General features: G+C 34.5%; 1 protein-coding gene across 1 annotated transcript in view; it reads right to left on the reverse strand.

Moving 5' to 3' along the window:
• Positions 1 to 13,733, reverse strand: part of LRP1B (LDL receptor related protein 1B) — a 583,373-nt gene that overhangs the window by 108,711 nt on the left and 460,929 nt on the right. Inside the window, exons 56-59 of the mRNA XM_086616175.1 lie at positions 12,514 to 12,697; positions 10,379 to 10,464; positions 6,743 to 6,865; positions 2,758 to 2,939 (exon numbers count right to left, since the gene is read on the reverse strand). Coding sequence (XP_086472301.1) covers positions 2,758 to 2,939; positions 6,743 to 6,865; positions 10,379 to 10,464; positions 12,514 to 12,697 — 575 coding nt within the window. The remainder of the gene's footprint in view (positions 1 to 2,757; positions 2,940 to 6,742; positions 6,866 to 10,378; positions 10,465 to 12,513; positions 12,698 to 13,733) is intronic.

A 13,733-nucleotide genomic window follows, 5' to 3' on the forward strand; every position in this document is an offset into this window, starting at 1 on the left:
TATTGGAAAGCTGAGTAGTAATTTTTTCTTGAATATGCTATTTAGCCACAATACAGAGTATGTTTGGGTTTTTTTAAACAAAAAGAAAATATCCTATTATTGGTACACAGATGCACGTTGTTACTGTTGTATGTCATTACTTAGAACCTCAGGACAGACACCTCCAGCTGGGAAGCCAACATGCTTCTACTCTAGAGGTTTTGGACAGACTCTCAAAAACTCAGACACAGCTTATATACTTAAAAGCCACCTGGAATATCATTTATGTGCAGGAGAAAACGGTGGCCCTAAGAACAGCCAGAGGTATCCGACAAAACACAGGTGCAATATGCTGGCACTGAACCTGCTCCACATAAACACTAGAGAAAGGGAACTTTCTCCATTGCCTCCAGCAGAATGCTTTTTCTCTGGAAAAATATCACTTCAGCCATATAGTTGATTTAGCATTTCTCATTTGTGAGAAAAAACATGAGATACAATTAATACTATTTCAAACAATAACTCTGAATTTGAAATGAAAACAGTTTTTATTTCCAGTAGCTTTCCATACTAAAATAGCTAAATAAATCTATTTTTTTTTTTTTTAAAAAAAAGAGAGCTTCGCCTCAGAAAGGTAAGTCTGTACACACCGTGTGCACTGAGCAAGAGCACAATAAGTTTATTATGCCTGTGTGTATCTAAATCTTCCTGGAAGATTGAGACGGTCTGTACAAAATTTGCAGAGTTGAGTTTTGCATACACAGGGAACATACCCTGGGTGTCCAGGCAATCAGAGAGAGGTACTGATGTACTGATATCTTGAATACATTTAACGCACATCTACATGCTCCCTGTTGAATTCTACAGGGAAGAAGGGGTACAGTTACAAGAAAATTCAATGCCAGTTCTAAGAACTGGTAGGAAATGGCTTTTCTTTTAAAAAGTAGACAGGTTACGTTTCTTAGCTAGGAAATATACTGCTTTTCTTTGTTTAGGTAGAGTGCAGACCAACTCAACAATTTTCTCATGTCATTGACACTTGAGATGGTTACTTGAGCTTTAGGATTTAGAGATGGAAAAGAATCATTAATTGGCCATGATTCTCTAGATGCTACAATAGCTTTATTCATCCAATTTATGCAGATATATCCTGTTGTTCCACAAAACAGAAAGCATTACATATGGAATTCAGATCTGAAACGACATATGGCAAACTTTCCATAGTCTTATATTTTATTTATTCAGGGACCAGATAATAATTTAAGTATTACTATTCAGAAGTATTATTTTTCCTAAAAATTATATGCAGCATAATTCTTTATTTAACTAACAATTTAGTTAGAAATTAACCAGGTTTTAACAACTTTCAATGAAATGTACACTGATGTTTTAGTGGATAGTGTTAATAGAGATGATGGTTTACTGGTGAATTGAGAGGCCTCTGTTTAAGAGGCGTTAACTGCATATTGAGCCATATAGACCCAGTGACCAATGGCTGGGGCATTAAACATATTCACATAAACAGGAAATACTTCAATGTTTTTATGCATTTTCTGTTTCAAGAATGTAAAATCTTTCTTTTTCTATCATCTGAATTAGATGTTGGCATGAAATAGTTAGATGGTTTATTTGAGTCTGTCTAATGCTGATTTGGTTTTGATCAAAGAGGAATGGCTAGAAATTTTCTGTTTAAAAAAAAAAAATCAACCAACCAACAAAAACAAGCAAACAGAAAAAAGTAAAAAGAGCTTGTATCTCTTGAGGTTGGACAAGATGACCTTCAGTGGTCCATTCCAACCTCAACCATTCTGTGAGTCTGTGAAAATCATACATTAAATAAGTTTGTTAATGGAAAGATGATTTTGTTTGCTCTTCTTAAAATTTAAGCATTGGGTTGATTTTCTCAAGGACATCGGTTTTATGTGAAAAATTAAAATATTTTAAAATTTTAACAAAACTGCAAAAAAAAAAAATGTCCATGGTTCCAATAGCTCTTACATCAGTCAAAAAAAAAAAAAACGGTGGTGGTGCTCAAAACTGCACTCAGAATACCAGCACAGATTTATATTAATAAATAAATTATAAGGCATGCAATCATTAATAACATTAACAATTAAAGGCACCAATTAACAATCTACTTAAACTAGGCAGTTTTCACTTCTTATCATTGTTGTAATAAATTTTTCAAGCATATTGACAATTTCAAATTTCTGAAAACTAAAGTTAGAAACTATGTCTCCTAAAATAAACACCTTATATCCTAATAATTAATCAGTCTAGTTATTAAACTTGTGTGGAAATCAAAACTTTAATTTTATAGAGTGAAAAAAGGCAAAAGCTATCTTCAAATTATGCTGGAATAAACATTTTTACTCTTTGATTAACATGAAAAACTATCAGAAAAAAAGTCTGCATTACATGTCTTCCACGCAATATAAATTTTTGTTGTGTAGTAACACACTTCTTAAAAAGAGAGAGGGGTATTTTTTTTGAAATACCTGTTTTCCTACTACCAAAAGAAAACATTTACAGAGTAGTAAATACAACCAAACATGGCTCAGTACCTGCATTCATCTTTCTATTATACCAATTTTACATGTGATGATGCTATAGTAAGCATTGGTAATGCATTTTAGACTACTGATATCTAGTGTAGCTGACAGATAATAAAAAACTAATTACTATTTCCTTTCTTCATTTTTTCTAAAAAAAAAAAAAAAAAAAAAATAGATAAAATTAGGATTAAATATGAATTACTGCAAAATGGCTGCTTCATACCCAGCTTGAGGATCTAAGGACAGATCTCTGGGAAACTTCACTCTCTTGCTCACGAGGACGGTAGGGTATAAGCCATTCAGTTTAGACACCTCAATAATTCTCTTTTCAGTATCAGACCAATAGAGATTCTTCCCAATCCAATCGACAGCCAGTGCATTTGGAACAGCTGTATTATGGACTACCTAGAAAAGCAAAAAATACATAAATTATTCATCTAAATACTAGGAAAATTAAGCAATTCAAGAGTTTCTAATACCAGAATATTGAGAGGTTGGATATATGATACAGTGACATACTAGGTGCAAAATGGGTATTATTCCCTGTTAAACACTGACCCTTCTGAAGTAATGACACTTTTAAAATAACTAAATCAATGTGACATTTTCCTTACAGTAAAGGAGAATGGAGAACTCCATGATGTAGTAATTATAAATTTTCAACTTCCCTGCATTATGCACTATTTTTAAAGAATTTTCTATCTTACATTTTTCATCTTAACTTTCTAATTTTCCTTTTAAGTTTAAAAAAACCACCACAAAACACAAACTCCAACTTTTTCCCTTTACTATTCTGTTTATTTTTCACAGAACCGAATGGAGATGAGAACTGCCATGGTTTAACCCAGCTGGCAACTAAACACCACACAGCTGCTCACTCACCCTCCCCAGCCCCTGGGGAAGAGGTGACAGAATCGAAGGGGAAAAGGGAAGGAGACTCCTGGATTGAGACAGCATGCCCTCAGACACATCTGCTTATTAGCTCACCATTTCTCTCACCAGTCTACATCAGTATGTATTTCATTTTAGTATCACAGTAGTGCCATATGTCATCATGACAGAAAGACCATAAGGGCATTCAACTCAGGCAAACAGAAAAAGGTTTCTACTTGGAAAGTAATACTGTGCTCTCGTTTCCAACATTCATGTGGCAGAAGAAAGAGGAACTTTCTAAGAATTAGTTAAATTTAAAAAAAACCTACATTATTAAGGAATAAACTAAGAGACAGAAGCAATTTAGTGACCTTCCAGAAAGCTTATGCTCTACTGACAGGGATGTGTTATTCTCAAGGCTTTTGATGACTTGAATAATTCTGAGACTTGAACAAATGCCTCTAGATAGACATGATTACAAGTCTCATCATGATTGCATGACTCAATCTTGCTTGGCTGGGAGTACTTCATGTTAAGTGTTGAGTGACATTTGAATGCTCCCAATTGTTAGAGTCCAACTTCTTTTAGGCTTAGAAATTATATCCCTGATAAGGTCTACTCTGACCTATTCTATTCCTGATTAGATCCTGATTAGGTCTGTGCAACTAGGAACTTAAAAAAAAAAAAAAAAAATCAGAGTGTGCAATACTTGAAAATATTAGAGACTTCTTAAGTACTACTAATAGGTTTATTACTGTGCTGTACATTCTAATTTATTGTCATCTTCATCCCTAAAAGCATGTGCAACAGAGAAACTTTACATGTAAACCTGATTATGTGTAACTGAATGTGTTAATTTTATTTACCATTTGAAGATACTGAAAAGCCTTCAAGATAAGAAGGGATACTGTGAGATACTTTAAACCAATTTTTTAGTTATGAATATACAAAAGCACCTTTTCAGGTTATTGCGTTATTTATCACCTTATAAAATCTCTTTAAAATTAAATCCAGGCATGCAGCTGTTTTTTTAATATGAATAAAATACTTGATTTTCTAATACCTTAGCACTACCAGCTTCACTGTTTTATAAAGGTATAATAAAACTGTAACACAGGAAATTTCATGTAGAAATGAACAACTCTGCAAACTTTGATAGCAGTTTAGCTACACCATCTAGAAGCGTTAACTAAAATAATTAGTCTCTCTTTTCTGATGACTTTTCCTTTGGAGAGTCACTTTAAGCTTATTCCAGTCACTGAGATCATCAGTGTGACATTTAATGTACACAATCCAGCTTACTACAGCGTTTTCCAAAAACAGATTTCATTTGGGTCTACAATAATATACATAAAATGCTATGTTACTGTTTAAACATATTTATGTGAAAAAATCGTTGCTTCAATCGTATAAATATCTCTTCCAGATACAGAAGAAAAATGAGATGCCATCAGGTTTCCCAGACGAAGAAAGCTAGAGTTGGTATGCTGAAAAGATGCTATCTTCTAAAAGGGAAATCCTAGTATCATTTACACTATTGGTATATTTATTTATAGTAAATAGTAAAACAACAAGTATGAAGGAAATAAAATAAATTCATACTTCAAAGGAAAAGGCTGTCAACCATAAAACCTCTCTTTCATGACACACACAAAAAATAACAGAATATTTAAACAGGTTTGTTGGGAAACTAATTATTTGCATCATCACTTATTAAATATGTGCTATGGTAACCTAATAAAATCTAAGTCAAAGAGACGTAAAGTTATCTTTTGGCACTGGATAAAAGATTACTGGCAGAATATCAGACAGCTACAATAGCTAATTCTGGATCAAATTTTGCTTATATTTTTAGCTTTCAGAGGCCAAATCCGGGCCAAGTTTTTCGGTGCAAAAAACCCAAATATTCTTATGAAAATTAAATACACTTATTTTCACAATTTTTACTTTGAACTTGGCTTCTTATTTGAGTAAAATGTCCATCAACATGACACTCGTTCTGTAAATTGCAAGATACTAACGAAGGAAAAAAGAAATATGCTCCATGCCCCCAATCTAACTTTCTTCTAATGTTTGTTCAAATTTCTGAAGTCTTTCCTTAAAAACGAAATCATCATTACACAATTAGAAAGCAATAGGAGGTTTATTTACTCTCCCACCTGACAACTACAACTTTTGGGCTGGGAAAAATTCTTAGTTCTTCTTGAAATAGTTAAGATTGGAAAGAAAAAGTCTGGGGTCATTCCCAGACCTGAAAACATTCCCTGAAATAGTGAAATACAGATTTATACAGTATGGACAAGAAGCTGGATAAGATGCTTTGTAAAATGTTTAAAAGCAATAAATACGATTCAAGGATTTAATGGATTTTGAACCTCACATTTGCCTGTCTCCTATTTTTTGCAAGAAAAATCTTTGCAGGGACTTGCTAGAACTTTCAAGTGCATGCTGGATTTCAGTTTTACCCCAATGGAATCAAAGTGCCATAGTTTATGCTCATTCACATTTTTTTTCTAAGAACAATTATTTCCAGGTGAAGGATGTACGCAAGGCTCACTGATGCCAGGCAGTTTCAAACCTTAACCCTGAAAAAGACTCAAGTGAGAGTGCTCTAAGGATGCGTCAGTCCTTGTACTCAGCTGCAAATGAGAAATAGAAATCTCTTCTCTCTGCATAATTTACAGGTGTACAACGAGAGTACAAAATTCACAGGATTTGTTACCGATCATTTGTTCCACGTTTAAGAAGGTCAGATATAAGAGAATAAGCAAAGCAGAACTCCTTTCTGCTTATCACAAATTCTGAAAAAAATGCTCACGTGAGTCAAACATGCTTAATAGTGGATTTGTGAACTTATTCCACTACAGAGGCAGTGCAGACAGACAGGCTGTGCAGAAATGGGAGCGCAGCTCTACCCTGGATTATTCACAACAAAGACATTGAGTTATTTTCGTTATAAATGTAGTGGAAGTGAGACAAAAACAAAGTGAAGACCATGGAAAATTGTATACGAAGAACTAATACATCAGTGTATTTACACAGCTTACACCCAATTATACTTCTTTTATCTTTGGTGTCCTGTGAACCACACTGAACTGCCAATTCAGTCAACTGTCAATTAAGTCATAAGGAATTTAGCTCATAAATACAGTCCTCTTAGTCCCTACCTCTACTTCAAGTAAGATACAGATGCAATTAAATTTTACTAGGACTTGCTAGCTCACGCTGTGTTTGTATACATATACCAAAACCTCACAATCTGGGTTAAAAGTATGAAAGAGCATTTCCTCTCAAAAAAGTTAATTCCAGGAGTGACATTATCAATCCCCAATTACCTTGATGTCACTTCCATTCAAACACATTCTGTTGATGCGACTGCCATTTGGTCTGCTGGAATCAATCCAATAGATGAACTCTTCTCTATAGTCGAAGTCTATTGCAATCACATTGTTCAGCCCCTAAAAACAGGGGAAAAAAAGTCCATTTATTCAAATATTTAAATACAAACTGTTGGATAGCATTCAGAATGCAAAATACATTGCATGTAATATTCAAAATACTTTATTTTAGTGACTGTACATTTTTGAAGTACCTCTCATTTTTCTATACACTACTTGTAAACAATCAGAATAAGATACAAATTGTAAGAGAAAAATATGGTAGCAAAGAACGATCTCACTTCAAAGATGCAGATGACATGAAACTAAATGAAGCTTCTGCATTTTTTCTTTCCTATTATTACAATGAACTTTAGCCGTAAATACTTAAACTTTTGCTCAATTTCTCTGTTAATTACTTCCTTTGGTACTACTTTGGCAAACTAGATGACATCCATTTTTTAAAAATAAACTCAGAAATAGCATAAAATTTATCATCTTATTGAAAACATTTCATTATTAATATAAATCAATCAGAAGTTAAAAACTGTGATGTTCAAAAAAGCAGTAATTTTAATTCCTGAATAAGGAGGTTTTAAATTCTTAGATGCTGTATTATATGTACCACGTACATAAATATATGTGTATACACATAAGCACAAAAGTAGTATATACATAAAGTGTGAAAGTTAGAGATCCAGCAGACACCTGAAAGTCTCCTATGGCTCCAATCATTAAGCCAATACATGCTAATTAAGAGTGGTGATCTTATTTGACATACTTCTATAGGCTGGAATGAGCAGTCACCTAATAATGGCTTTTCATCCCCAGTGGCAGGTAAGACAGACAAGTATTGCATTCAGATGATGGCTCCTATTTCCTTATCTGAATCTAGGAAAGCCTTGCCCCACCATCCACTTAACATTCTCGTATGTAACGAAATCACGACCATTCTGAATATACAAAGATGTAATTATCAATCAAAAAGGGAGAAGCAGTGCTAAAAAGAATGGATGCAGTCTGCCCTCCTTTTAAAACTGCAAGATCAGTTAATCAATTCCTTTATCAGCCCCATGACATCATACTCTCAGGCAGATGACCTGATAACCTCCCTAGTTACCAAAAGTCGTAGTTGTAGAGGGTATGTGCTGGACCAGTCAACTCTAAACAACTAACATCATCATTTAATTGTGCAGAAAGTGATACATGGCTTATTGGCCAACTAGTAAAGTGAAATACTGTAAATCTATCTTTTCATCAGAATGCAGAGGAAAAGAGTGATTAGGCTGTACAACTCATCATTAAAGAAAGCCTAAACCACTGAGTGTTGGAGGACGACTCATTTTCGAAAATCATATGTCCATGCACAGTTTTTTTTTAACAAAACCAACCGCAGCTCTGTCAGTCATAACTGTGCTGCAAAACACTTTTCCTGTCTCTTTTTCTACTATTAGCATAAATGCATCTACAGATAAACCCCCAGTCCAAATTCTTAACAAAGGAGACAAGTGAATGAATACAAAAGACTACTAAAATTTTGTAATGTTCTAGAAATCAAACTCAGTAATTTGTAAAATATTAGCCTTTTATCTGCATATTCTACAGCGCCATAAAAGTTAATCTTAAGTACCCAGACTAATAAAGAGAACTGCCTGCCTGCAAGTCTTTACTTTCAAGTGTTTGATTTTGGGTCAGCTTATTTCCAATATTTATCAAAATATCAACTGCAGGTAAAATTATCTCTGTGTATCTGCAACAGAGTTCTCTGTTCAGACAACACCTCCTCTTCAGGATCTACATGTCACTTTTAAGTCCTCCAAGCATAATTCTTTGTCATTTCTCATTTAATCCATTTTTAGAAGGAACAGGGAAGCTTTCAGATGGCATCAGCCTCTCATCTTAAACCCGTGGTTTTGTTTGTTTCTCTTACATACAGCACATGGTACCCTAAACCCTAATTTCCATTGCCTTGATGCCCCAATTGAAAAAATGTAAGTAAAAATCACAAAGAATGAGGAGGAAGATTCTCTCTACCTACTCTGCCTATGGAAACCCTAAGGATTTTGGTGACTAGGGGTGAAGGAAATGGAAGGCAAAGAACAGACATGAGACAATTCAAACAGTTGTACTTTTTATGTATATTTAAAAAAAAAAAAAGAAAAAAAGAGAGGAAAAAGCTGGCACATAACAACTCAGAGAAGACTGAATGAATTCCTACTTTCAGCTCCTTTACTCTGAGTTTACATGAACAACAGTTAGAATGGCAAAGCACAGATCAAATACACAGAGGAGGACGGGTTTGCTCCTTTGCCAGAGCAGCTCTGGTATTTGCCTTCATCTGGTAGACGTCTAAGAGCCGATCTATCGTAACACTACAAGGACAAAAAGATGTCCTTATGAGGAAGACAGCCGACCTGTTCTGCTGGTATAGCTCTCTTCTTTTAAAAATGTTGTATTTGTAGGGTCAAAGGCCAGTAGGATCAATAACAGAGGAATTCATTAGACTAGTGAATTAATGTCATATGGAAAACACAGATTCTCTTCAATGGCTGGAGCTACATGGTCTCTAACGTACTGAAGAGGAGTCCATTAAATTCAAGACTGATGAAGCTCTGAGTCAATCTGTCAGCACCAACCATAAAGAAAATTTACTGTTGCTCCCCTCTTTTCACAGGCTTCTATGAATAGATATACCAGCAAAAGAGGAGAGAGGCAGTGAGATGTAAATGAGAGGCAGTCAGAAGGATTTCAGAAGAACAGACAGACTCTAAGATAATGCTTGCTATGCTTAAATAAAGTCAATGTTTAATGCAAGATGGTTAATTTTGTAATTACTGTCGTGAAGACCTGAGCATCTCTCTTGTGACATTAAGATGCACAGCTTACTGACACAAGAAGTCACAAAAAGCCTGATGCTATTGATTGGCAAGAACTGTTTTTCTAGTCTTTCTACAATTCTTTAATTAGTACTCAAGGAAATACATGTTTTTATTAAAACATATTTTGGAGCTCTAATCTATGGCAAGTAACTACACTTAGGTGAAGCAAAGAAGCAGAGCAGAAACTGCTAAAAATGTCAGCTCTGTACTTGCTAGGTGACTTTCTATTTCTGTAGGTTTTTTTTTCTTTTTTTTTTCCTGTTATAATTATTTAGAGTAATTATTAGAAAAAATAGATTTAGCCAAAGATATATGTTCATGTATTCTAATATTGTAAATGTTGGAATTGTCTGTCTAAATCAAAAAAACCCAGTTTTGGATTATGACAGTAAGTAGTTCAAATAATATATGGCCAAATAGTTTTTTGAATATTTTTTTTTTAAACAAACATATACAAATTGCACAAAACATATTGTGATGGAAGAGGATCACAAATAATTTTTTTAGTATGACTGACGAAACAACTGCCTGAGCTTTAGTCATGTCAAATTCAGATCAAATAGTAAATTTAAAATACTGTAAGAACTCTGAAGATACTGCAGTTGTTCTATGATTCACATAATGCCAATTGTAGGATGATGTTTCTGTCAGTTGCACACTTTAGAAAAGAATAAAAGTACTGAGTTAAACTTAGAGCATGGTACTATGATTATACCTGTTTCAACAAAGTGTAGTTGGATCCATCAGTGCTAATTTTTCTTATTTCATGATGATCAGCCAGAATTAAGAAAGGTTCCTCATCTAAACCCCGGGAGAAAGAATATATTAGACTAGCTTTTACGTTAATTTATGGAAAATCAGGAATACAATGCTGAAATACAGATGGTTTGAAAAATAAATGTTACATGCTCTGATCAATGTTATGGATGAAAGAAATATTTAAAACATTCAAATGTTCCAAGAAAGATCAATGATGCAGTATAAAAATGAACAAAGCAATCAATTAGTATATCTTTCAATGTAATTTATTTATTTTTGCCTTTGTAATATGGGAACCATACTGTATTTTAGGCTAATTTAATGTCAGAGATTAAATTTGAAATATATTTCATTCCACTTGTTTTAACTTCAATATTCACTTTCAACCTATCACTAAGACTATTATTTGTTATGGCTGAAAACCAAGCACATTTTGACTGTTGTTTTTTGAGATTTCAATACTCTGAGCAGTGTAGCCATAAAGAAACAGCTATTTGGACAACCTCGATTCTCTAATTCTGAACTAAAGCATGATTTAGCTTTTTTACCCCTTGTTTTCTAGTTTATCAAAAAACATTCTTCAGATACTCATTCATGCCATTACTTACTTTGAAACATCTCTGACATTGACATATATAATAGTAAAAAAAAGTTAAAAAACTGTCTTTATTTTAGCTCTATTAACAGAGATCTCAGCTAAAAAAAAAACCAAAAAAACCCAAAAAACCACAAACACACAAAACAAAAAACCCGCCTCAAAACAGAACATCTAATAACAACGAAAAACGTATTTAAGACTTGTATCTACTGCTTATACATTCTGGAATGTAATGTGTTTTCCAAACCACTCTGTTCTTGTGCTGAATACATTGTATCGCCTTGCTTGCATTTTATGTTCAAATCAAGACATTCTCCAGTTCTTAAACGATCCGAGGAATCACCCTCAGCACTGATTGCTAGTGGTTTGTGGAGAATGGCTGTAACGCTCTGCTCTGCTGTAAAACGTTCAAGGCAATTTATGCAAGAAACCACATTAGGCCAAACATCCACACGTTGGCACCTTCTTGCAGCACAACCATCCTTGCTGCAGCACAAACAGCTTTGTCATGATCACTTTTGAAATTTGATTTATTACAACTCCAGTGAACTGTACCATGATGTGTTCCAGCTCCCCTTCTCATCCGAGTGATCTATGGCTTCTAAATCTATGAATGGCTCGCAAGCGGTGAGATGGGAGTAAAGCAAAAACCAGATTCTTTACTTCTGCTCTCTCCTGTGTTTCCCCTGGTTACTCAGGGAAGCACTGGAGACAGGAATACAAGGCAGACAGAGGTTCCAGTCTTCTTGTCATTTAGAAAAAAAAATAGAAGTTTTTTTGAGATTTAAAACCAAAACAAAGCCAAACAACTCTGTGCAAGACTGGAATAAGGAGCAGTCTGCTCAAGGTGAAGATTGCCTGCACTATGAAGGAAATCCAGCAGAACGCAGTAATGTTTTTTTTGTTTGTTTCTTTCCTGTTGACATTTTGCTCTTCCTTTCACTGATCTAGCAAATCCTACTCACTGAAGCACATAAAAACAACATCAGTGGCACAGACAGAGGGGAAATAACCAATGTTCATATAAATCTTGAACTTTACTGTGTATTACATGTAAGACTGGCGGATTTCATATGCTGTAGGAATAATGGATTTTGCAATTTCTATTATTTTTTCCTGTTCTTCCTTTTCATGCCTGGAAGTTTGACGTACATTCTAATATTCTAAAGTTGATGAAATAAACCAGCAGGAGTCTTTTAAACACTTATCATACACATACTATTAGTATGCGACTCAGAAGTAGAATTAAGTGATGTATTTTAACTTTCAAGTTACTAATTCAAACTTTCATAATCCACTGTAACTATTCACTACAAATGATCTGAGCACAACACACACTAAAAATAGAACTCATTATTACATTCAGACATGGAATCACATTCCTATTGTTTATTGAAGAAGTAGTGTACTTCAAAGTAACACAGACCTTGGGGTTAAGTTATTTCACAAACTATTTTGGGTACAGCTGTGGATTAGGAAAAAAAAAGTGATACCTGAAAGGGATTTGCAGCCATTTAGGTTATCAGGCTGTATTTCATACCCATCTGCACACAAACATTTGTAGGTTCCATATGTATTGATGCATTGCTGGCTACAGGGAAATCCAGTTGAGCATTCATCAATATCTATACATGTTTTGCCATCATCCTTTAGCCGGAATCCAGGCCAGCATTTACACTGGGAACGAAAACCAAGTACATTCATTTTGAATTACTCATTGATTTTGTTTGTTATCTTATGTACTTGTGAATATGTTAGCATCAAACTTTTGCACGTACTCTCAGTTTTTCAAATAACATCTTAATTATGTCGCTACTTATACTGTTTACAGGCAGATATACTTGCATTTCTTTTCAGCTATTGCTAGGGTGATCCTAAGTACCATTCCCTCCCAAAAAGCCCTGTAGAATGAGTAATTATTCTTTCTTCTTTAACTGAAGGAAAAGTAAAACACATCTTTTTCGATTCTTCCATGAAGATCATGATGGATGAAGTTTTTTATTTTCAAGTACATGTGCTTTTTGGTAAAGATATACAGTCTTTAACATTTTTTTCTTGAAGCACTGATAACATCTAGCATTCTGTGTAACAGATACATTAATGTGAATGAGAACTCTCAAAGCTGATTTTTATTGGGGACTGAAGATCACTGTGGGAAGCTTATCACATGCAATGTGAGCGATACAAAACAGAACCAGGTAGACAGGTTTTGAAATCGGGGCATAGTTTTATCAGTGGAAAACACTGTGTCCTTTTCCCTCCGGTATCCCTCTGTTATTCTCTGCAGAGACCCATGACATGCTTTGTCCCTAACGATGCTATTTCAGCAAGGTTTTTGCTGTACCCAGTCTAGTCTCCAGCTCTCTAGTCTACAGCCTCCCGACTAGGACATGGTTTCAGAGGGTGGAACACCTTTAGAGCTAAGCCATGCTGGACAGATTTTATTTAGTTTGCAGTGGGCCAATGTTCTATTAAAAAAAGATGAAACGTTTGGGGCTGCAGTTAGGGTTACTTCAGAGTTAAAAAAAAAAATCTCAAAGAAAAAATCTCTTCTGTTCTCAGCCTCTATATACAGGTTAGTGCTGTCAGTGGCTAAGGTTTACGTAATATCCAAGAAGTATTCCTCTCTGCGTCTCAAGGCCAAAGAGCAGATTCAGGTGATTCAGAACACACCATCACATGCAGACAACTAACACTTTTATTCTCCAAATAA

This window comes from Tauraco erythrolophus, chromosome 8, assembly GCF_009769465.1.
Source record: "Tauraco erythrolophus isolate bTauEry1 chromosome 8, bTauEry1.pri, whole genome shotgun sequence".
NCBI lineage: Eukaryota > Metazoa > Chordata > Aves > Musophagiformes > Musophagidae > Tauraco > Tauraco erythrolophus.